Here is a 23,515-nt window from a genome sequence, read left to right as displayed (position 1 = left end):
AACTTAATGAACGTTGAAAGAATCATTCCAGTGATTGCTGTGTATTAAATGCAAGCTCTGTTTATCAATGTTCACTTTTCTTGGGTTTCTTTCTTTCTTGGGTGTCTGCTCTTTGTAAAGAGCTAGAATAAATTCTCCTTTGAGTGGGAGATATTGCTTCCATCTCTTTTTTGTTTGTTTGTTTGTTTGTCTGCATAATGGCCAGAACTAGCATCAGATCATTTACTTTTGACCGCATGAAAATTAACTTTAACAGCAGTTACTTGATAACACTACCTGGCTCGAGAATTCTCAATCAGTGCTGTCTTCCCCAATCCAAATGTCTCCCTGATTTGTGACTTCTTGGAATACCTTAACATCACTGTCATAGTTGAGAATTTTAGTAGTTGAAATTCAGACATCTGGAGAGTCTACAGACTGAAGATGGCTAGTATACTAAACTGAAATACTGTAGTTGAGATAGAAAAATAATGTTGCCAGGTATAACTGCTGTTTCAAATGAAACCTTCTCCTATTTTTAGGAAACAGGAATACAAAGTAAGTAGCTTTTCTCCTACATCCTTTCCTCCCACCCACCCCTATATCTATGTTATCAGCACACTAAATATAATGCTTGCTGCATCTCAGTATGATTTAGTCAATAAAAGCCCATGCTACAATATATCTTGCTATTTAAAATGGGGATATTTTCTGGTTTTCTGGGAATAAATATTTGCAGTCTTCAATCTTCACAAAGTCTTGCAAACCCTCTTACCTCCTTGTTTTTTGATCTATAGCTTCTGCTTAATAATTTAGCAAAGGCAAACCTGGATAGAGTGGCATCCAATGATAATAGTGTTTTCCAAAGGCCTTGGCATTGAAACTGGCACACTGATGTTGCTTGAAACTGGCTGTGTTGACAGGGCAAAGCTGGGGAGAAAAGAAACATAAACTGGTGCTTGTTCCATTGCCTCTCTATACTAGATTGACATGGAATTATGTCCAAATATAACATTAATCAATGTTTAAGATCCGTAGACTGCAACTCCCAGAATTCCTCAGCCAGCTGGAAAAGGTTGAAAAATAATGGAGTGGACAATCTGAATAGTATTATTTAATTGTATGAAGATTTTGAAGTTTTCAGAGAAATTTAATGGTTTAGGACAAAAAGACAATGTAAAAATGTAATGGTTTAGACAAAAGAGGCCACCCATATCATTAAAACAACCAAATAAATTGTTTGAAAGTAAATAGCATGTATGTGTCCCTTCATTAGTCCTTTGTTTCTCTTCTTTCCACTTATTATATTAAATGGGATTTTAATTTCCACCAGAAACAAAGAAGTTAGATGAATAAATGAGTTGTGAAAAAACATGCACAGGGAGCCTACTTGGAGCAGCTTTTTAAGCAGCCATGCCAATATCAAAAAGGCATGACTGTTCTAATGATTCACAAAGAGGTGCTTTCTATCTGCAACCTGTGTGTTTTAATGCACCCATCTTGAAGGTTCTTAATAGGAGACGTGCATTCCTGTTACCCTGTTAACATTTAAAAGCTGGATATTGGCTGGAACAGACATGCCTTTTCAAATTTTATTCATTAAAGAGAATTTACAATACCTGAAGAGGAATGATTGCTCTGAAAGAGATATGTTGGTAATGGGAAAGTTTGGGGCTGCAGAACAAAGCTAGTTTTGTGAACACTCCGTGTATGTGTGTATGTGTGTGTGTGTTTCGGCAGAATCTCATCTGCCACCATCAGGCTTCTGTATAATGTTCGTCTATGAGTCAGACTTTCACAGCCATTTCTGTTTTAAATTTGGGGCTAGCCTACTGCTGTGCCAGAATGGTTTTTTCTTCATCCTGATTGGTTGGGAGTCTTGGTCTGTGTTTATTGGTCTTGGAACACAGAACACAGCAAACTCCAAGACCAATAAACACAGACCAAGACTCCCAACCAATCAGGATGAAGAAAAACCCATTCTGGCACAGCAGTAGGCTAGTCCCAAATTTAAAACTGAAACGGCTGTGAAAGTCTGACTCACAGACGAACACGATACAGAAACCTGATGATGGCAGATGAGATTCTGCCAAAACGTTGCTACAACTTTAAAAGCACAACTATAATGATGTGGGAAAATACCCGAACAAAGCTGAATACCATACATGTAAGTACCCATGAAAACTTAAGAAAACATATATATAAATTTATATTTAACATAAAAAAATTATATTAAATATATTAGCTTTTTTAAAAAAAATCGTATTAGTGGTCCTTGGGATTTAAAAGTATGAGTATGGTGGTCCCTGAGATCCAAAAGTTGGCGACCCCTGCACTGGAGCAGACCATAAAGATGGTCTGGCTACAACATCTCCTATCTTTTGCTTTTCAGAAGAACTTGAGTTAATTGGCCTTTGGTCATATGGATCTGCATAGCACGTTACATTTCTCCTCCTGAGATTTAGACAATACCTTTCACAGCAACTATGTCTGCATTAATTACTATACTTAAAATCCTGTCCAACTACAGTGGGATTTTTTTCTGTGGTACAGAACAAGAGTTTGAAATCAAGATTCATTGTATATTTACAATCCTTAAGGAGTAAAGAAAACTGACATAGGAAAAGGGGTGAATTACGTTAAACTCATTCTCTTTCTTAAGCTAATGTTCTTCTGATAAAGAACTTTTCATTGGGACAGCAAGCTTATTAAAAGAAACTAATCCAATTGCTGATCAGAAGTAGGATATTCCATTCTGTCATCATCAGGAGACTCTGTCATTTCCTTCAGCTGCATCTGTAAGTTGTTTTTCTACCCAGTATCTCTATTTCAATTGATTTTTGAAATATAACACATTTGTGGGGAGAATTCCACCAGGCAAACTTGACAGGTATAGGTAGGAGTAAAAATAAACTCACCAAGCAAATTCTCCATGCTAAGTCACTTACTTATTCTTCAGATAAGGACAAAAGCTTGAGATGGAAAAATACTGAATTACTGAACATTTAAGGAAGTCTATATGCTCTTACAATGATCAAGAAATATGAAGAATGAGATAAATTATACAAAACCATTTGTTTTTTGAAGGAACTGTGTTTTCTGTTCTTTTATTTTGAAATGCTAGGAAGCACTGCAGGTTTAGTTAACAATAAAGTGTAAATACTGAGAAAACAAAAACCTCTTCCCATTTGCCCCCGTACTTCACAGTTCAAAACGTTATTTGTTTGTCAAAACAAAAATATAAAGAAAAATGAAAATAAAGGTAAAATAGAGAGGAAAAGGGGAAGAGAGAAAAGTGTAGGATAGAGGGGGAAAAGAAAAAAAACCAGTGACTTCCGACTCCTTTTGGTACAGTACAAAACGTTAATAACATGAAACTTCAACTTTTTACTTTTCTATAATAATATATAAGAGCCATTTATATAACACCAAACCTAGCGAATCAGCCAAAATCAAAGTTTCATTTTTTCCCACTTCAAGCAAAAAGTCCAAAAGCAGTTTTGAAGTAGAACCAAAATTAATTGTGCTCTTTTCTTTAATCAAAGCAGTTAATTTAGCCATATTTGCTAACTCCATCAACTTTCACAGCCATTCTACCATTGTGGGATTCTCAGTGTCCTTCCATTTTTGTTTACAAAGTAATTTTGCTGCTGTCAACATGTAAAATCATTTGCCTTCATACTAGTTTAACTGCTAGCTGGGCTCTGCAGCACACAAAGAATCAAATTCATTCTTGAAGATCAAATAGAGTATCTATAAAAGATAACCTTACCTGCTGTTGGCATAACTGATAGCGCTTCGACTGACCTAGGCACATGCTACTATTCGTCCCTTGAGATACGTGTAGCCTGCAATAAAAAAGAATCCTTCTTCAAAAGAACTGAAAATGTTGACTTCAAGAGAGATTCTGGTTTAGAGTACGAAACACCATTTGAAAAGTCTTTCTGAAACTGAGTTTCATATATATGGTAGTAGTGTGCTACTCCCTTCATTCCGGATGATTTTTCAGGTTCCCAGTCTACACTGTGTGCACAATTAGGCAAGCTGTATTTTGAATGATTAATTTTTTTATTGAACAACTATAGTGCTCTTGGTCAATCCAAAATGTTAATAAACCTCAAATCTGAATATTTAAGGATGTAAAGGTGAGGTTGTGGCTTTCTTAGGAGAATATCTATATGTGCACAATTATTGGGCAACTATTAGTGTGCAGAATGATTATGCAACTAAATGAAAAATGAAAATATTCCCACTTCACTCATTCATTTTCATCTGTTAAAGTGAGAATAATAAACAAACAACTCAAAATTTACAAATAAACATTTCTGACAATTCAAAAAAAACCCAAAAAACCAATGAGCAATATAGCCGCCCTTCTTTTCAATAGCAGTCAGAAGCTTTCCATTCATGGAGTTTGTCAGTTTCTTAATCTGTTGACAATCAACTGTTTGTGCAGCAGCAACCACAGCCTCCCAGGCACTTTTCAGAGAGGAAAACTGTTTTCCTTCACCATAATTTTCCCATTTAAGAAGTGCCCACAAGTTCTCAACATGGTTTAGGGTCAATAGGGTCAGGTGAGGAAGGAGGCCATGTCATTATTCTTTCATCTTTAAGGCCTCTTTACTGGCTAGCCATGCAGTGGAGTACTTCGATACATGAGATGGAGCATTGTCCTGCATAAAAATCATGTTCTTCTGAAAGGTAATGGGTTCCTGGTAGCTTCATGTTTGATTCTTCTCAAATCTTTGGCAGTTAAGGTGTGCCTTTTTTTTCTCAATACGTTTCTTGCGACCCTGATGACTATTTGCAACAAAATGTTTGGATGGTTCTGTGACCACGCCCCAATATCTTTGCAATTTCAAGAGTGCTGCATCCTTCTGAAAGACTTTTTACAATTTTTTTTCTTTTCAGAGTCAGTTAAATCTTTTTGGCCCATTTTGCCTGAGGAAAAGAAGCTGCCTAATAATTATGCACACCTTGATATAGGGTGTTGACCTCCTTAGGCCACATCCTCCCTCATTACACAAATACACATCACCTGATCTGCTTATATCCACTAAGCATTTAAATTTATACAGCTTGGAGGTGGAACATATGCATACAAAGGACGATATGGTCAAAATATTCACTTGTCTAATAATTGTGCACATGGTGTAGTCTATAAGTCTGGTCTTCTATCCAAGTTCAGTACTACCTGGTATGGTTGTGCAAAGTTTCATATTTTAATGGGAAAGCAGAATTTAAAGTTTGAAAAATTTGTTAATGCACACACTGCATTAAAGCAGCCATGTCTTTTCTTGGGCTTACACAGTTGGCCTTTACAGCTCCTTTACAATCCGGAAAAAGGAGACACGTGCTTTAAAATGTTATTGAACAAAGAAGTTCAAATCCCATGCACACTCCAGATCACATTGCTTCTTCAAATCCAAACACTGCAGTTTTGCTACCTAGATCCAACACCATCTAATCTTTAAAGATCCACCAAAGATTCATTTAGGTTATGCCATTACAACATCCATAATAACTTTTGCTACTTCGCTCTATGCTGCAATTTCTTTCTTTAGCTTAAATATGAGCAAGAACGCTGCATTGAAACCTATTGCATCCAGAAAAATATTCAGAATATTTCCAAATAGTTAACTGTGATTTCCTCAGCATTAACTAATATTCTACTCCAGCATTTCTGAATCCCATACTTCCAAAGCTGAATAGCATCACAATTTTTTTCAGAGCTAATAGTGAAATAAAGCCAGCTCAAGGTAAATAGAATTTACTCCCAGAAAATTTACAACCACAACTGGTACCAGAATTTCCATTGTTAAGTTGTTGTTAAATGAGTCAGACCTGATTTTATGACCTGTTTTGCCACAACATAGTTTTTTTTTAAGTTGGAGACAAACTGTAGGTTGCAGATGATCCTGCTAGTTGGTACTTAAAAGGAGAGCCTTCCCAAAAGTAAAGCTTATTTCTAACTACATTGAGAATCAGGGTTATTTCCAAATAGAAAGAACCTCAGCTTATCCAGACCTCAATTATGCAGGCACACCACATAAAAGGGCACACACATAAACTCACACAATTTTGACAGCAACAAAGAGAAACGGTTTCACCCCTCAGAAGTATGTTTATGTAGAATAGGAAGAAGAAATGTGGATAAGCATAGTTGATAGAAGTCTCCAATGCCTGTTCTCATTAGGATCCAGGGATGTGGAGCAGCAGGTTAAAACAGGTGCTTCTCTGGAGCTTATTCAACTCTTGAGTGCAGGTTGAAGTTCAGCATGGTTAGCTAGCTGGAAATTTGAGCAACCTGGCTAAGGCTGAGAGTATAGGATTCCTCAGAAAGAAATCTATCATCACCTTATACAAACTGTATCTTCCCTGCACTGTAATCAGGGAATCAGCTCAGGATGTTAGTTCCTGAACCTCAAGAAAATAGAGAAAACAGTGAGGATTATGAAAATTATCTATGAAAAGGAAGTTAGAGAAATTGAGCCACTCAGAGAAAAAGTGATTTAGTGAATTGCTCTGTCACATCTCAATATTTTTTTAAATGCCAAATGTACTGTGATAGTAAAATTGGCTTATCCAACTAAAGATCTTGCATTTCTATCAAGTGGCCTTGGTCAACTACTTACCGCTGCCATAAGCAGTGCCTCTCTCTTGACATTACTCCTCCTCCACAGGTGCGGGAACATGTAGACCAGGAGCTCCATTCTCCCCACCATTTGGTGACCTCTTCATTCCAGGTACCAGCTTCTTCTGCTGCCTCACTACTGTCCTGACACAAACAGGGAAAGGTTACCTTAAGAACTCCAGAATAACTCCCAGTATCTCCATTTTTCTAACCTCACAAGCTATTCCTAGGTTCATATTTTGCTGTATGACCATGTTTTGGTCCATCTGATGTAGACTGTTGGCTATGTGTATATTATCTGGAGACTGAAATAATGTATGAAATATATAATAATTTGTACTTTCCTGTATATATTTGTTCATTATTGGATGCCTCCATGTCCTGAGTATGCTTTCCAGGCCCAATACTTGGGACTGATAAGTTATTTTTTCGGCTCTCTTCTCCTTCCTCCATAGTATTTACTTTAAAACTTTTATCTCAAACTCATGTGTTGTTGTTTTTTTCATTTTTAAACATTGGAACTCACATCTCTCTACTACTGAGAAACAGGGATGAGGAACCTCTAATCCACTGGGCTAATTCGTGCCATCAGGTTGATCCATCCAGCTTATGGGGCTTTAAATGAGATTTCCTCTACTCCCCCCAAATTCCCAGTAGCATGAGCCATATTGTGTCCCCTAGCCCATCATTTTGCCTGGTTGGGAGGATTGCCAAAGATGGCACAGATAGTCATTGGTAAACAAAAGTTGTGCAGCAGCTATTCAAAGCTGCAATAGCACTGAATGAGTGGTACTTACTAGCAGTCCTTGAAGTTTTAATCATTGCAGTGTTTTGCAGCAACATGACTGTACCCCAGGTGCTCAGCAACCAACCCGAATTTCTGACCGTCACTGTATCACATGGTCACATGATTGCAATTTGCAACCTTCCCTGCTGGCTTTCCACTAAGTCAATGGAGAAGCTGGCAAGAAGTGGGAAGCTCTGATTCTGTGAGGACCTCACTTAATGACCCGCAGTGATTCACCTAATAACTGAGGACTAATGGAACTGCTGCCACTGAGCAGTGCAGGTATATGACATCACACTTAAGGACATCATTTAGTGACAGAACGTCTAGTCCCAATTACTGCCTTTTAGCTAGGACTACCTGAATTTCTCTTATATCCCCTGCAGCCATAATACAATTTTCCGGCATCACTCTGGATGGTTAGATATATATGTAAATAATACAGAGAAAACAGAATTGATTGAAATGCTACAGAGAAATAAACTAGGCTTCATGTGAGCCTCTGCAATCAGTTCCTGACAGAATTATCTATCCACATAGGTCACACAGATACTGTAAGCTATGAATACTGTCTGCTGCATATCTCTATGAGTCACACTGTCCAGAGAGTGGCAGTAAGTGTGGAAAGAAGTAGAAAATAGAGAGGAGCTGTTGTATCTCCTGGAATGTTTGTAGTTGCTACAGGAGTACAAAGAAGTGGCACAGTACTAATTGATTACATTTCTATCCATGAACAATGATGATGACATTGGCACTACATGCTGCTTCTGTTTTTCTGTATTTTCAGGAAAGTTGTGAGCATCTGAAGGAGGCAAGGTGATGAAGAAAGTAAAGTTTGCCTAATGACAAGTGTGCATCTATTTTGAACACCCAGAGCCGGAACTTTCTTTCCAACTAGTAGAAGTTTGGAGTTCGTGCATAAGAAAATCACTGAGAAGCATTTGAAAGGAGCAGCAGTGTTCCCCACCCCAGGATAGAAAAAGAGGTGACTCTTTCTTATTCAAAAAGTGGAGGAGGGTCTACTGTGGGGTTTCTGAAAAGCAGGGCTACAATGGGTTCAGTGATCCATGAAATCTAGGGCAGCTAAAGCAAGTGGACTAAAGTGGGGAGGGTTTGCCTCCTCCATCTAATGGCAGAGGTAGTGCTTGGTGGCCTGGATTCTCTATAGGTGTTTTGCAATAATGAAAGGGTGTGATGGACGGCTTTTAACAATGGTGGGGAGACAAGAAATATTTAAAGAGCACAGGGCTCTAATTGGAACTTCAGGTTGGTCAGGTCAGAAGGTATGGTTTTGTATGCCTCAAAAAAGGCCAAATGAATACACCATGCTTCCCCATCTAAAATGGGTTGGCAGCTCTTCTCAAAAATGTTCTGAGGATAAGCAATCCAAAAGCTAAGAAGAAAGGAAACAGGGAAAAGACCTATTCTTCTGAAACAAATAGCATATAATTGATTTCTCCTGAAAGCAACATCTTTTTAACATATTTAGCTACTCATGAAAAATGTCCAGAAGATGTAAGGTGCAGGGACCAAATTATTGATTACTGCATGGCTCTGGGATCATATGATGATAGAAACTAGAAACACTTGCACAGGTTATCATAGCTATTGGCACAGGGCTTATTTGCTGGATTACCTGTTCCAGCATTAATCTGGCCAGCTGCTGATATAACTAGAAGAGATCCTTTGAAAATGCCCCTGTTGCCAGAAGATGGACAATCGGGGTCAAGGGTCTTCCGTTGAGTATCTCCAAGCTATACAATGCACTTTTTAAAGAAAAGAATTTGGCTCTTGCTCTCCCATTATTTAGGAACATGGTTAAATGATGGCACCTCTTTGACAAGCTTTAACTTCTGAATGATTTTAATTAACTTTGATTTTAACCAAATTATTATTTTTTCCTTGGTCTTATTTTTACTGCTGCAAGCCACCTTGAGTATCTGTATAACACCGGAGTAAGGTTTAAGATTCAATAATAAACATTTCTTTAAACAAAAACAGCAACCAAATTCTGAATTTTCATGCAGGACAGTATTTCAGTGATTGAACCCTTTACTTGAGAAACCACAAATCACCTATCCATTTTCTGCCCTGCATTAGTAAGGGTTCCAATTCGAGACGCTTTTAAAGCCACTAGTGACAATGCCATAGAGAGAAACTAATTGCAACGGGCAAAAATACCAAGCAAAAAATAAAATAAAATAAAAACCCAGCCTGAATTAGAAAGCAGACGCCGCGGGAACTTTCCAGAGGGCAAGACGCAGGCTAAAACCAGCGCCGTCGTTTCACACATTTCTCTCCTTGCTCAGCACCGACCACAACATTTTAAAAGGAATGGGGCGGGAAAACGCCCTAGGAAAGAGGTCGATTTGAAGTGGAGCTTTGCGACAGATCTGAGTAGTAGAGCGACGGTGGCTGGGACAGCCATGAGACCTTCCTCAAGAACGGATTATTACTCAGTCAGGGCTATTACTTGTCCTAAATGCAAGTCCAGCTGGGGTAGCCGCGGCGGGAGCACATTGCAAAAGCGCCTTTCAGAAATCCTTATGGAAGGGCGCACAAAATCCCCCCAAGTGCAGCGGCGGTTGAACACCGGGCACCGCCACACCTTGCCCCACATTCGCCGCCTCTGGCCCCTTACCTTAGCGCGGAGTGCCCAGGCGAACAGCAGAAGTACAGACTGCAGTATAGGGAGCCGGCGGGCGGAGAAGGCGGGAGGCGCGGCCATCGTGCTCGCTAGCGCTCCATGAGCGGCCAAAAGGCGGCAGCGAAGTCCTGGCGGCAGCAGGAGCAGCTGCCTGAACCCAAACCGGCATGGCCGAGTAAGTAAAATAATGACTTTCCAATCTGATGGGGGGTCTGCGGGAGTGCGGGGCAACCCTGTGGCTTCTGGGCAGCGGTGATTGACAAGGCGACCCGAGAGCCACCCAAAGACGCCGTCAGTAGGACGGAAGGAAGGAAGGAAGGAAGGAGTGGGGGTGTTCCTGTCTGCCCCCTTCCTCCCTCTTCAAAGAGAGACAAAGGATCCCGACGCAGCGGGAGCCTTCCTCCGGCAGCCTTTTGCCCGCTGCTGGCCGAGGAAAGGAAGGCGGGAGGGCCCCACATCCTCTCCTGCTTGACTGTCAAAGAGGCCCTTCAGCAAGAGCTGCCGGATTAGGCAGCGGGGCGGGAAAAGTAGGCAAGGTTCCAAGGAGGGCTGAACTCTTTGGAACCATGTTTTCTTCCACCCAAGAGTTGCAGATAGATGCTGGGACAGAGATTAAATCTTTTATTAGATGGTGGGGTCAGGTGGGGGCAGTGTTGGATTCCACAATAAAGAGGTCTTGGCCAAACCTTGAGAGGAGCGTGGGCATATATGGATGTGTTTGTTAGTATTAACGAAATGGCTGTCAGAGCGAAAGTGAAGTTGTTAATATAGCTTGAGCTGTGTCAGGGACTGGGAAGTTATTGTCAAACAGGACAGGCATCCCTTTCCAAGTTTTTCCTTTCTGCTGACCATTAACCGTTGATTATTGTTGAGTGTACTACATAAACAATGTTTTTGCATCCTAGGGCCCCTCCCAATGCCACCCATGGGATCCTGCTACTTAACCTTTGAAGTACACTAGTTTGCTCCAGTGAAGATGAAAGCCTTTTTGGCCTGCTTCTCTCAGGAATTTAAAGGGAATTCACGGGGAGCCAGTGGAAACCCTATTTTCATCATAAAGATGTGGATTTCTGTGGTTTAAAAGAAAGAAACTGTCACATATAAGGAAAATGGTCATTTTAAATAATAATCATCATGTATTAATATTTTGTGTAAGAAAATGGGAGTTGGTATTGTTTCTAAAAAGTGGGTGCTTGATATGTCAAACAATGGTAAGCTGTTTCAAAACTACTTTTATGTAACAGCTAACAGTATGAAACCACAAGCCTTAGTGAGCCTGAATGCCAGGGGAAACAGCAAGCAGAGGAAATACAAAAATAACACTAGAGCTTATGCTAGCAAGGAAAAAGGTTATGGTGAACTTGTTAAAATTCTTTGAATAAAGATGGAGGGGACTTTTAGGAGAATTGAGTAGGATGTTGTGTCAAAAAGGGGAGGGGGAAATGAACTTGTGTAAGGGGATAAAAGCTGATAAATGTTTTATTCTGTGTCCACTTTCTGTGTACCCATGTTTGCAAATACGTGAATAAACTAATTTGTTGCTTTCAAGTTGTTGTCATAGTCCACTGTTCGTAACAACTAATTGATATAATAAGGCTTGGCTGAAAATCAGGATGTAGACCGGCATGTATCTCTCAACAATTGATACCCCTGCACAGGTAATCCTCGACTTATGATCACAATTGAGCCCAAAATTTATGTTGCTAAGTGAGACATTTGTTAAGTGAGTTTTGCCCCATTTCACGACCTTTCTTGCCACAGTTGTTAAATGAATTGCTGCAATTGTTAAGTTAGGGTTGAATTTGGCTTCCCCATTGATTTTGCTTGTCAGAAGGTCATAAAAGGGGATCACATGAGCCCCAGGACATTGCAACCGTCCTAAATATGAGTCAGTTGCCAAACATGTGAATTATGATCACATAATCATGGGAATGCCACAAGGGTCATAAGTGTGAAAAACAGTCATATGTCACTTTTTTCAGTAACGTAACTTCAAATGGACAACTAAATGAACTGTTGTAAGTCAAGGACTACTTACATATTTACAGATAGTTGGCATATAATAATGTACAATTACTCATTGAGCAACAAAATCAATTATTATCCACCAACAGAAATATCTACAGTAGATGATCTTTTATTTTAAAAATGGTTTCATGAGATTTTGTTGATTGCTTGAGAAGGACTTTAATACAAATTCACATGCTTAAGAACAATAGAAGCCTGTTTTTTCCCTTTGTTTTATCTGTTTTATAAATGTATATATTTGTTGGTTAAATGAATAAATTACAAAATAAATACCCATCAGATATTTGGAAAGTTTAAACGATCTGTTATAAATGGCTTAAGGACCTATAGTCTATAACGTAATGTCAATAAATTTCTAAATAATAATATTTCAGTTTTTAAGAATCAGTATAATTGTTTTGGCAGAAATAAGAAAATATATGAATCTCAACTTTGTATATCTAGAATTTTTCTTAAAAATACATAAAAAGACAAATAAGCAGAGACTGGTTATTCACAAGACAATCTTGCGTTGGTGAGCTAATTAGCAGATAAGTTTTAATTCTTCAAAATTTATTTAAACTTCCAAATTAATTCCAACATAATGAGAATCATCCAGAAATGCATGTTACCAACTGAGACTCACTCTTCTAGAATAAGGATAGTTTGCTCAATGGAGTTTAGCAGGTTGGTATATAGAAGTCTATAGAAAAGTGGATGAAGTTAATAAATCTTGCAGTAAAATAGCTCTGGGAATAAGAATTAGCATCTTGTCAGTCCTGGGTCTGAATCTTTTGCATTATTGTTTCATGATAAGTAGATCAAGGAACGATCTATATAACCAAACATAGGATAATTCCTTATCAGTGATGAATATAGGAAATTGTAATTTGAAACAGTCAGAAACTTCTTTCATGCAGATTTTTTTTTTCTTGGATTTCAATCCTTTTAACTAAGGGATTAGGTTGATATTTGAAAAATGCTCTGATCTTATGAATCAGAGCAGATATTGTTGCATTATAAGGTTAGTTATAAACAGTGGTCTATGTTTATCCAATAATTCTCAGGAGAAACCTCAGGACCAAATGAGAAAGCTTCTTTTAGCTGATTGGCCATAACTTATAGTTCCCTGCATCCCACAAAAACAATTGTCTATAATTATTGCCATTAACTCTGGTGAGAAACCTAGAATTCATCATTTCTGTCTCCCCGTGTGGTTTTTGCCACCTTGTATACATTAAGTTTTGCGATTTTTCCTTGGGTTTTGGTCCTTTATAATTACCATGGATTGCACAATATTTGGATTTCTTTTTCTGCATTCCCTTATGTATGTTATATGTTAATATTAAAGTGAATTTAAAAATAAAATTCATGATTTTATGTATATTAAACTTTGTGAAATTATTCCAGTTGAAGTGAGTTTTACGTTCATTATTTATAAAATATGGGAAGAAAAATACTTTTGCTACTTTGCCATTTTAAGCTGTCCAAGATATTTGAATGTACTCATGGATAGGACAGCATATAAATTAGGGCTATACAACTTCAATCAAGTAAAGAACTTCTCAAAGCCTTTATCAAGTTAAAAGTCATAACCCTAAAGTGTTCATTGAGAAAAAAAATAAAGATATATTACTTTATTTGAACAGCAAAATATATTTTACTCTTGATGAAATTCTAAGAATGACAATACAGCTCTGGTTAGAAAGGCAATTTTAAAGCTAGGGTTTGTGTAACAACAATACTACCATCAAAAACCAACTTTAGATGTCAAAGCAAAAATCAAAGAGCATAAAAAACAGTGCTGTTCTCTGTAGACCTATTACCCAGAACCTTGAAATGTACTAGTAAATACTGAAAGATGAAAACCAGAGAATGAGACAACTTTCAGGGCAGAAAAAGGAAGGGGGAGAGAAGTACCAACAAAAATAAACAACTGTATTTGAGATTTTATCTTACATTTTGAACCTCAGCTGAATGTCTCGATTATGGCAATTGAAAGGGTAATTCTTGGCTGTGAAGAAATCCCACCCTATTTTAGGCTTGGATTTGACTAAAGCAAGAGAGGTCCAACCTTGTTGTCTGATTTTATCTCCCCTACCATAGCTCCACATGTGTACTTGTTGCAAAGTGCCTGAATCATCATCAGGTGACCATGGGGATGAAGTGATGCAACTTTGAGGACTGGTCATAATCTTTTTCAGCTCTGCCGTTACTTCTAACCATAACTGAATAAGTAGTCAGTTAGCAAGGACTATCTGTGGTGGCACAGTGGTTAGAATGCAGGATTGCAGGCTAATTTTGCTGACTGCCAGGAGGAGTTTGATTCTCACCAGGCTCAAGGTTGATTCAGGCTTCCACCCTTCCGAGGCCGGTAAAATGAGGACCCAGATTGTTGGGGGCAATAGGCTGACTCTGTAAATCGCTTAGAGAGGGCTGTAAAGAATTGTGAAGTAGTATATAAGTCTAAGTGCTATTGCTATCTGTATTCCTGACTACTATGTTTTCCCTGTAGCAACAACTTTGTCAGGTGTGTCGGCTGAGAGAGAAAACAATTGGCCCCAAATCACCCAGCCAGCTTTCATGCCTAAAAGAAGTCTAGAATGCACAATCTGCTAGTTTCTAGTATAGCACCTTAATAACTACACGAAACTGGCTCTCAGCTAATTAATCAGCTAATAAGAAAAATATATTCTCTTCCATATAAAAACCATATTTAAACATTTAAAAATTGGAATATGTATCCTGTCATTTTAATGTAACTGGAGGGGTTTAAACTTAGAATCGATGCTTTCATGTTGCAGTTAACAGGAATTCTATGATGATTTGGCAATATATAAATATAATGAATGAATGGCAGCCACTTAATTATAGTGTGAGATTCATGTTTTGAAGTTATATGAAAAAACATCGATGCATTACCAACCATGTAAGATATCCATAATCCACCCACAGAAAAATACAGGCAACCGTCAATTTAAGAAAACAATCGGGACCAGATCTTCTGTCACTAAGCAATGCCGATTGTTAAGTGAGTTGTACCTGATTTTACGACCTTTATTGCTGATTTCTTAAGTGAATCACACAGTTAAGCAAATCCAGCTTTCCCCACTTTGTCAGAAACCTCTTGGGAAGGTCACAAATGATGATCATGTGATACCAGCTGCAATAATCATAAATGCATGTCAATTACCAAATTCTTAATTTTGATCATGTGAACTGCAGGGACACTGCAACAGCCATTCATGTGAGGACTAGACATCAATCTCTTTTCAAGGGCTCTTGTTACATGAAGGGTCATAGGACTAGCTATAGATTGACTCCACAGTTACACAAAGACACGTTTGCCATAATACAACCACTAGATGGCATTATACTGTTTCAAATCCAGCCTTTCTAAACATGAAGAGCAACTCACTCTCTCTCACTCTCCCTCCCTCCCTCCGTCCCTCCCTCCCTCCCTCCCAGGTATTTAATGAGAACATATCCTAGCAACTGTTAATATTGCCAGATACAAATCAAATACACCATGAACAGCATGCAGTAATTCCTTCACAAATGCTCTTTAAAACAGCAGTATCCAACCTTTCTGGCTTGGCGGATTAGTGGAAATGGTAGCAGGGAGGATGGTTTTGTGTGCACGCTTTCACAAATGCAGCTTCATGTATGGGCTTGTACATCACTTCTGCAGCCCAGTTAAAAGATACATATCACTTAAAGTTTGATTTTGTAGCATGGAAAATTTTCTAGATTACTCATTTCCAAGTTAGTCATTTAAACCAATTTCTCTATATGCGGTGATTTTTAGCTGATTTGATTAGATTTACATTCAAAAATCTCTCCAATAACTATTCTGCTATTTTATGAGCTTTTATGAATTTCAATCTTTCAGAAAAATCTTGGTAAATTTGCTTTTCATGAGTTGTTAAAGGGTGATGGCAATTTTTCAACCAAAACCATGCAGTGGAAAATAACTTGCAATGAAGTTTGTTAGAAAATATATTCAGAATATCTTGGGTAGAGAATGATGAGTTCTCAGTATATATTTGAAGACTGCTGTTGAAAGAGAGCTGTACTTACTTACTTCCTATCTGCTACATTAGACTTGAACCACATCCCACTTTAATTCCATTGAAACCAATGAGACAAGACAGTGTTGACCAGCTTTAGCCTTGTTGAATTCAATGGGTCAAACACATCACTAACATTAAGTTAGAACCAATTTTATCTTGTATAGTGGTTTATTATGTACATTTATTAAAAAGATAAAAATTGTCTTGAATTGAATTTTACCCCTGGTAATTACCCAGATCTATTCATGCAAGGGGTTTTGGCACTACTTTGGAAGTGGTATGCTACTGCCTTATTCCAAGTTTTTGTAGTCCTATTAATTTGAGAACAGAAATTTTAATTTCAGTGCAGACTAGCATCAATAGATGCTTGCGTGAGTTGCCCTACTTTCACATTGCTCATCAATTTAGTCAACTAGAATCTGAAGAGCTCTACCCAGCACCAATCTGTGCTAAAACCGGATCTTCAAATGAAAACAGATTCAGTTTGTTTGTCCAGGAGAAATATTTACTAAAACAGAATGGAGATTCTCATATAGATTGTAACTGTCACAAAGTATAGAAATATATGTAGCATGGTTTGCAAGGGAAGATTCCAATTTCATTTTCAATAAAGTTAAATAAAATGAAAATAATTTCTATGTACTGCAGCTACCGTATGTTTGCTGTCAATTCTTTACAGGCATCTGTGTTTGTTAACCCAGTATCACTTCAGTGAAGCAACTACATAATTTTCCTAACTCTCTGAACTTTGTAGTCACTAACTAGATAGTCCCAATTTATTACTAGAAAGGAATTGTATTATACTTATGTAATTTCTAAGGTAGCTTTTTCAACTATACCCGTCATTTTTTTTACAATAGTAGTTGTAAGAATTCTTAGTCACCTTCAGTGTCAATATAGCCAGATAAGTAGAACAGTCCTAATCAGTGGCTGAAAAAAATACTAAACTAGATGAAATGGTATACTGACATCATATTCTGTTCCCAATAGGATACTTATATTGCATCTTTGGAAGGAATTGCAGTTTACATCATAAATTGAAAATCACCAAAACTGAGAAGAAATCAATATATAACAGCTTCTATATATATAGAAATACTGTAGTATATCACGTTATAGTAAAAGCTAATTTTAGAATTACCATTTAGAAAATATGTTTAGATGCACAAATACAGTGCATTTGACTTATTTGACATCTCAATCCGTGGAGTCTGTATTAAAAAAACCTTTTTATAAATTCAATACATTAACTGCATAAATTCAGAAAATTACCTAGTTATTTTGCAATTAGCTTAATATCAACTTCTAATTTTCAGTAAGTTGACTGAACTAGTATAAGGAGATCTTGTGCAAATATGCTGAACTTTGTAGCATTTGCTTACGACAGGGGTGTCAAACTTGTGTCGTCATGGCTGAGTCATGTGACATATGTGACTTTTTTCCCCTTCGCTAAACCGGGGGTGGGCATGACCAGCACATAATGCTTCTGGCCCACAAGTTTGACAGCCCTGGCTTAGGAGGAGGAGTTCACATAATCATTAGTTAATTACTAGAATTCTCACATGCCAATTAGTAGTTCTAGGTTAAGCTATCCATTCTATTCATAAGACACTGAGGAAAAATTTTAAGAGTAGGCTTTCCATTTTTCTCCAATGGCAAGCTTGTTTTGAATATATAAATGTGCAAACTATACTTGTTAAAGATATTGCATTAAATTACATTGCAAATGCCAACTCAACAATAAAAATAATTCAGTAATTTCTTTTCTGGTTTGTTATGAAAGCCATAATCAAAATCAACATCACAATCCATGATTTATTTAAAATTAGTTTGTTTTATCTTAATACCTCTAGTCCTTTCAGGCAATCAAAAAAAAATCTGATTTGTGCAAATTTTTCAGAAGACTGCAGATGGAAAGTTGGTTCTTCTTTTTCCTTTAATTTTTAAAAGTGAAGTCTTCTTTATTCCCCACTTGTTGAAAGCAGCCATTATCTTCTATAAATGGCACAGGACAAACAGGCATGACTAAGTGGGATATGCGGCTCCAGAGCCCACTTAGCTTATCAGTATCCATAAGGTCATAAGAACTGGGTGAGTCAGAGTTTGTGAATTTGGCCCAGAGGAAGTCCCGCACATTTTCCTCCACAGTCTGTAGGCTAATGCTAGGATCCAACTTCTCATTCTCCAGCAAAACTGTCAAAATCAGTGCCACATCTTTGAAAGCAGCACTCTCATGGTCACAGTATTTGTAAAAGATTAAGGTGGAACTTGCAGGCAAGGATTCAAAATGATGTACTACTGCTGCCTTTCCTTCTCCATGGAAACCAACACTCAGCTCCTCATCAACTGCTAGCTTTGCAAGATCATTGCTTAGAGTGGATTTAGAAATTCCATCAACGTGGACTGTGCTGCCTCCCAGGGATGATGAATAGGCACCGGCAATCTGGGTGCTCAGGCACTTCAGAGTTGATTTAGCTTCCTGGGCAGCAGTAAAGATTAAGATAGCTGGTTCGGTGTGGTAGGATGTATTAAGGTGTTTCTGCAATATTTTCCGTACTCGTCCCCACAGCTGAGGACTCTGACCTGGGAAGATATCTTTCAGTGGATTGAACTTTGATAGGAAGACTTCCACCACTGGATTTTTCGGCACATTTGGAGGGTGTAAAGTGTAGTAACAACGGCAACTTATGAAAATAGCAATCAACGCCACCATTATTGCCAGAAAAACTCCATAGCCGAGAAAGCCTAATAATTAAGGGCAGGGAACGGAGAGTGAAGACACAGAAAACCAATCAGAAAACAAGGACATAAGTCACATGCTTAAGACTTTTTAAGACTTAAGTAATTTATTGTTAATAGAAATATCTCAAAGACAAGGGGACAATCTCTAGACAGTAGTAGTAACTAATTCCCACCCCCAAACAGTTCAGGTTCAATTCCTCCTTTTAGTATTAATATCTTTTGTTTGGCTTCAAGAGAATTTTTCCCACCAAACCCCTTACTTTGTTATGTGAACCCAGGCAAATCACAGCTTAACAACTATGTCATACTATCTTCTATAGGCAAGGAGCAGTTAAACCCAATATGTACAATTTCATCAAAACAGCAGAATAAATGAAGTATTGCTTTGTTTTATGAAATTCCACATGCATAGAAAAGAATTTCTTTATACATTTGGACTGCAAAGCTTCTAATGTATTAGAATATCATGTTTAAGTAAAGATTTCATGGTCCCTTGTTAGAGCAAGATATTTCTTTTTTCATTTTACTTGATTTAGCTGTAACATCCTTTTTTACCCAGGAAAATAAGTCTATAAATAAAATAAAATAAAGAGCAAGGGTTACCACAAATATTATCGGGACTTGAATTTCATTAATTATTGTATGGCTTATTTGATCAGCTTTGTAAAAAATCAAGAATACACTTACCATTATCTTGATGAGACTGGGAATTATTTATTACCAGTTTTTTAACTGAGTTCTGTTGATTTACTTCTGGTGTAAGGCATTCAAGTGTCTTCTGAGAATAGACTTCAGACATTAGTTTGGATGTTGTATGTTGGACGTCTTTAAGAAAAAAAGCATAGCAGTATTATGACAAACAACCTGTCCAGTTATAAATCTAATTATGTAATTTTAATAATCAGTACAGCAAGCTTTTTCAACCATTGGTCCCAGATCTCCTCACTAGTATGTCAATGGATATGCGTTATGAATATTACAGTCTAATAACTGAGGAGCCAAAGTCCAGAAACCTGTCCTAATCCAGAATTCCCCAACCTTTCAGATGGGGGGGAAAAGAGATGGTTCTGTGTGAATGGTCAGCAAGCACATGCATGCAACTCCATTTGTGCGAGCAGTGGGTATGCGCACATGTCACTCGCACAAATGGGAGCACATATGGGCTTACCTGCTGCTTGTGCAAGTGGGGATGCGCAAATCCACACTTGCCAGCTGCTTCTGTGGCCTGGTTCTTAACAGCTCATTGCCCAGTAGTGGGCCACAGCCTGGTAGTTGGGGTCCCCTGCCCTAATCTGTAAGTAATCGGTGAAAATTCAGCAATAGTTCAACTTTCTCACGTCTTGTGGCCATTCTATATTCCTAGTTGAAACATCATACCAAACTATTCTATAATTTCTTTGGATTTGCTCCTAGCTTGTTGTGTGAACCCAGTCACCATAATTTATTTAGCAAGTCACAGCTTAGCAAATTATCTCAGTGTCCCAGTCTTACTATTTTCTATAGATATGCAGCAGTTAAGAAGCCCAACATCTGCAATTCTATTGAAACAGCAGATGTAAATGAAATCTTATGGTGTTTTACAATAGTTCAATTTAGACGTTTCCTGGACTGCAACGTCTCTATTACAATACCATTTTTAAATGAAGATTTCATGGTCCCTAGTTATAGCAAGATTATTATTTTTTTAATTTTACTTGATTTAGGTGTAACACCCTTTGTTTTACACAGTAAATAAACAGTTATGACTACAAATTATATTATCAAGACCTGAATTTAATTAATTACTGCATGGCTTATTTGATCAGCTTTGTTTTGATTTTATAGTAAGTGTACAGAACTAAATAGGACACTCAGTCTATTGGGCAGTGATATCTTTCCTTAAAACATGTACTACCTTAAAAAGGGATTTTTAGCAACCTTTACTCTTTATAGTTTATAAATCTTAGCAAAGTTCTTATCTGAAGAAGCACTGCAACAAGTTTACTTATTAGCACTAACTGCAACTAGAAAAATGTAATTAGTATCATGTTTATGAAACTTTGACCAATGTCAAATATTTTATTCCACTTGTCTAATTTTACATGGGAGTTTGTCAACCCCGTTTGTCTTATATGTTTGCAGTTAAAATATATTTGATACATTTAATAGAATATGTTGTTGTATTTTCTCATTGTTTTACCTGGGCATGTCTTCTCTATGTCTTTAAGGTTTTGAATTGTTTCATTTTCCTTGTCCAAACCATCTTCTTTTGTTTCTTCAGTATGTTTCAGAGAGTGCTGGCTTTGCTGGCCCTGTGAATTGATTTTATCTTCTGGAGCAGTCTCTGTTAAAGATTTTTCCTCTTTCTGAGAATCTACGTGGTCAGTATGGGTAGAACACAACACATCTGTATCTACACAACTATCAGGTAAATCAGCAAAATCATATGGAAGCCTTACAATGCACTCTGTAGCATCACTATCCTCTGTTCCGAGTAGGAGTTTATCAGAATTTGACAGTTTTTCTCCCAAAGAATCCTCTTTTGTTTCTTCTGCCTCATCCTGTTGAAGACTGGCTGAGATATTTTCTACATTGGGGGGCTGAAGAGTCATCTGCCTCTCTGACATAGACTTCTTTTTCTTCTTCAGGGAAGTCTGTATGAGGCAACATACAAAATATGGTTTCAGTAACTTTTAAGTTGTTATGTGCTCAAAACTATTTGTTTCCAAGCATAAAGGAAGCAAAGCACTGTATTTCCAGTGAATTATTATAAATGATTATTTTTCACTGGTTTCTAGTTTTCTTTAAGCATTTTAATAATTTTAATTTTCACATTGTTATTCTTCAGAGGCCAGTGGGAAACTTTTGCCTGAACACAGCTTAACAAATATTTTATAACAGTAAAAAAATCTGGTTTTGTCAATCAATGCTTTCTCTATATTTATATCCTACCTTTCTGTCACGGATTTCAAAGCTGTAAAACTTTTTAAACTTTTAAGAAAAAATCAATTGTCTTAGGATTTTAAAGATAGAGTTGATTTCACTTATGACTCTCCAGTTACTTCAAACTAGACATTCTACTGACTCCAGTTGAATAAATGATCTAAGCACAATTCCTCCAGCTTGCAGCTATCAATTTGCCTCACAGACAGGGAAAAAAAACCACTTCATAGTGGAAACGTCCAAATTTATAAAACAGGCACCTACCACACACTGTTAAAGTACCTTTAGCTGATGCCTAAATATTTTGTATTGCAAGTGACTCAGATCATGTCTCACCTCGTTAAAAAAAAAAAAAAAAGGTAGCTTAGCTCCGGACAGATGAATTAGATCAGCTGTGTCCAACGCATAGCCCTTTTGTGGCCCTGGATAGCTAGTAATGCTCCTCACAAAACAAAAAATGTAACAAAAAAAGTTTAACTATATATATTAATTATATTACAGTTTATGGGCAGCCCAAGACAATTCCTCTTCAGTCAATGCAGCCCATGTAAGCCAAAGGTAAGAAAACTATGAACTAGATCAAGGGTCTTCAAACTTGACAGCTTTAAGACTTGTGGACTTCAACTCCCAGAATTCCTGAGCTAACATGACTGGAGGAGGAATTCTGGAAGTTGAAGTCCACAAGTCTTAAAGCTGTCAAGTTTGAAGATCCCTGAACTAGATTATGACCATAATATAGAGAATAACGAAGTTAATGGGAGATCCTGACCAGGCAGTTCCCCCTCAATTCTTTGCCCTAGGATGCAGGAAGCTTATTCCCTGATTATGCAGAAGTCACACTTATTTGAAGTTGGGGTGTGGTTTATTTCTAGACACAGATGCTTCCATGCATCACGGAAGACAGGAGAACTAAAACAGGGTAACTATTACGGAAAGCAAGAGCAACATTGTTGGAAACAGTATTTTAGGCTTGTCCAGTTACTACATTCATAATTGTCCAAGCCGGTGACAAGTACTTGAATCTTCTCTTAGGGGAATTAACCCTAAAACGGGGCGGGGGGGGGGATTATCTAAAGAGCCTTTCACGTGTATTCACCCAGGAAGCCTGCAGGAAATTGCCTGCAATTCTCACCTTGAACTCGCCCTGGCCACGTTAGCTCGTTACCCTTCGGCGGGAACTAAGTCCAAAACGCCTCTTACTGTCCTCTTCTTCCAATCCGTGAACCCACATTTCTATCAAGAGACTGAAAGGATCCCCTTGGCTGATCTGCAGAGGGTTCCAGTGGTACTTTCGGTGCTACTTTTTCAGCTTTTAACTACCTCGAGCTTAGTCCTTACTCGTAGCCTAAGGCTGGAACAGTAAGGCATCACGGCAAAGGCCATCCTTATGCAGGAGAACTGCAACGGATCGTTAGATAAGCGCAAGTATATCTCTCTCTGAACAGAGTTGTGGGAATTTGGAACCGCGTCCCTTACTTCTCCTCCCCTCCCCCCCCCCCAAAAAAAAAATTGAAAGGGGAAAAACCGAGACTTACCTTTCCGCAGAAAGTTAGTCATGCACGTTGCTTCGTCCTTCGTCGTGTGAAAGGAGACAAAGATTATATTCAGATCCTATCTTCCTAAAACTAAACTGAAACTCCTTAGATAACTTCCTTGAATCCGAACATACAACTATCCCAGAATCCTTAATTCCTACTAACGTCCGAATGATTTGTTCCGCAGTA

General features: G+C 37.9%; 2 protein-coding genes and 1 long non-coding RNA gene across 6 annotated transcripts in view; 1 reads left to right on the top strand and 2 right to left on the bottom strand.

Moving 5' to 3' along the window:
• The window catches only part of LOC113438182 (ADAMTS-like protein 2), a 43,612-nt gene extending 33,439 nt beyond the window's left edge, over positions 1 to 10,173 (bottom strand). For 2 of the 4 annotated variants that reach the window (XR_015743008.1, XM_026703461.2), the window contains exons 1-4: positions 10,042 to 10,173; positions 6,615 to 6,757; positions 3,752 to 3,827; positions 807 to 909 (exon numbers count right to left, since the gene is read on the bottom strand). Coding sequence is in view for 3 of the 4 variants with exons in the window: in XM_026703461.2 (XP_026559246.1) it covers positions 807 to 909; positions 3,752 to 3,827; positions 6,615 to 6,757; positions 10,042 to 10,128 (409 nt within the window). In the remaining variant the exon portion in view is untranslated. Of the gene's footprint in view, positions 1 to 806; positions 910 to 3,751; positions 3,828 to 6,614; positions 6,758 to 7,410; positions 7,532 to 10,041 lie in introns of those variants that run through there. The other 2 variants (XM_087930454.1, XM_087930455.1) reach the window with 2 other exon arrangements.
• Positions 10,133 to 14,213, top strand: LOC148126228 (uncharacterized). Its single transcript, XR_015743009.1, has 2 exons — positions 10,133 to 10,222; positions 10,953 to 14,213. It is a non-coding gene; the product is annotated as an uncharacterized LOC148126228 (long non-coding RNA).
• A 2,978-nt stretch (positions 14,214 to 17,191) lies between these two features.
• Positions 17,192 to 23,452, bottom strand: LOC113438020 (torsin-1A-interacting protein 2-like). The gene is made up of 4 exons (XM_087930457.1): positions 23,327 to 23,452; positions 21,049 to 21,502; positions 19,557 to 19,694; positions 17,192 to 18,872 (listed from the first exon to the last, which is right to left on the bottom strand). Exons 2-4 carry the CDS (start codon positions 21,473 to 21,475, stop codon positions 18,064 to 18,066), a joined length of 1,374 nt encoding a protein of 457 aa, XP_087786583.1. The 5' UTR covers positions 21,476 to 21,502; positions 23,327 to 23,452; the 3' UTR covers positions 17,192 to 18,063.
• Between the last annotated feature and the right edge of the window lie 63 nt (positions 23,453 to 23,515).

Source organism: Pseudonaja textilis, chromosome 3, assembly GCF_049901715.1.
Source record: "Pseudonaja textilis isolate UNSWEBS1 chromosome 3, rPseTex1.2, whole genome shotgun sequence".
In the NCBI taxonomy this organism is placed as follows: domain Eukaryota; kingdom Metazoa; phylum Chordata; class Lepidosauria; order Squamata; family Elapidae; genus Pseudonaja; species Pseudonaja textilis.
The sequence above is the reverse complement of the archived record's forward strand: the minus strand, read 5'-3'. Positions and strand labels throughout refer to the sequence as shown.

Excerpts from the sequence above, each read along its gene's own strand:
- LOC113438020 (XM_087930457.1), bottom strand. The coding sequence starts at position 21,475 with ATGTCAGAGAGGCAGATGACTCTTCAGCCCCCCAATGTAGAAAATATC. Across the intron at positions 19,695-21,048 it reads CATAGAGAAGACATGCCCAG|ACGTCCAACATACAACATCC; the intron begins GTAAAACAATGA and ends TTTTTCTTAAAG. Across the intron at positions 18,873-19,556 it reads CCAGTCTCATCAAGATAATG|GCTTTCTCGGCTATGGAGTT; the intron begins GTAAGTGTATTC and ends CTTAATTATTAG.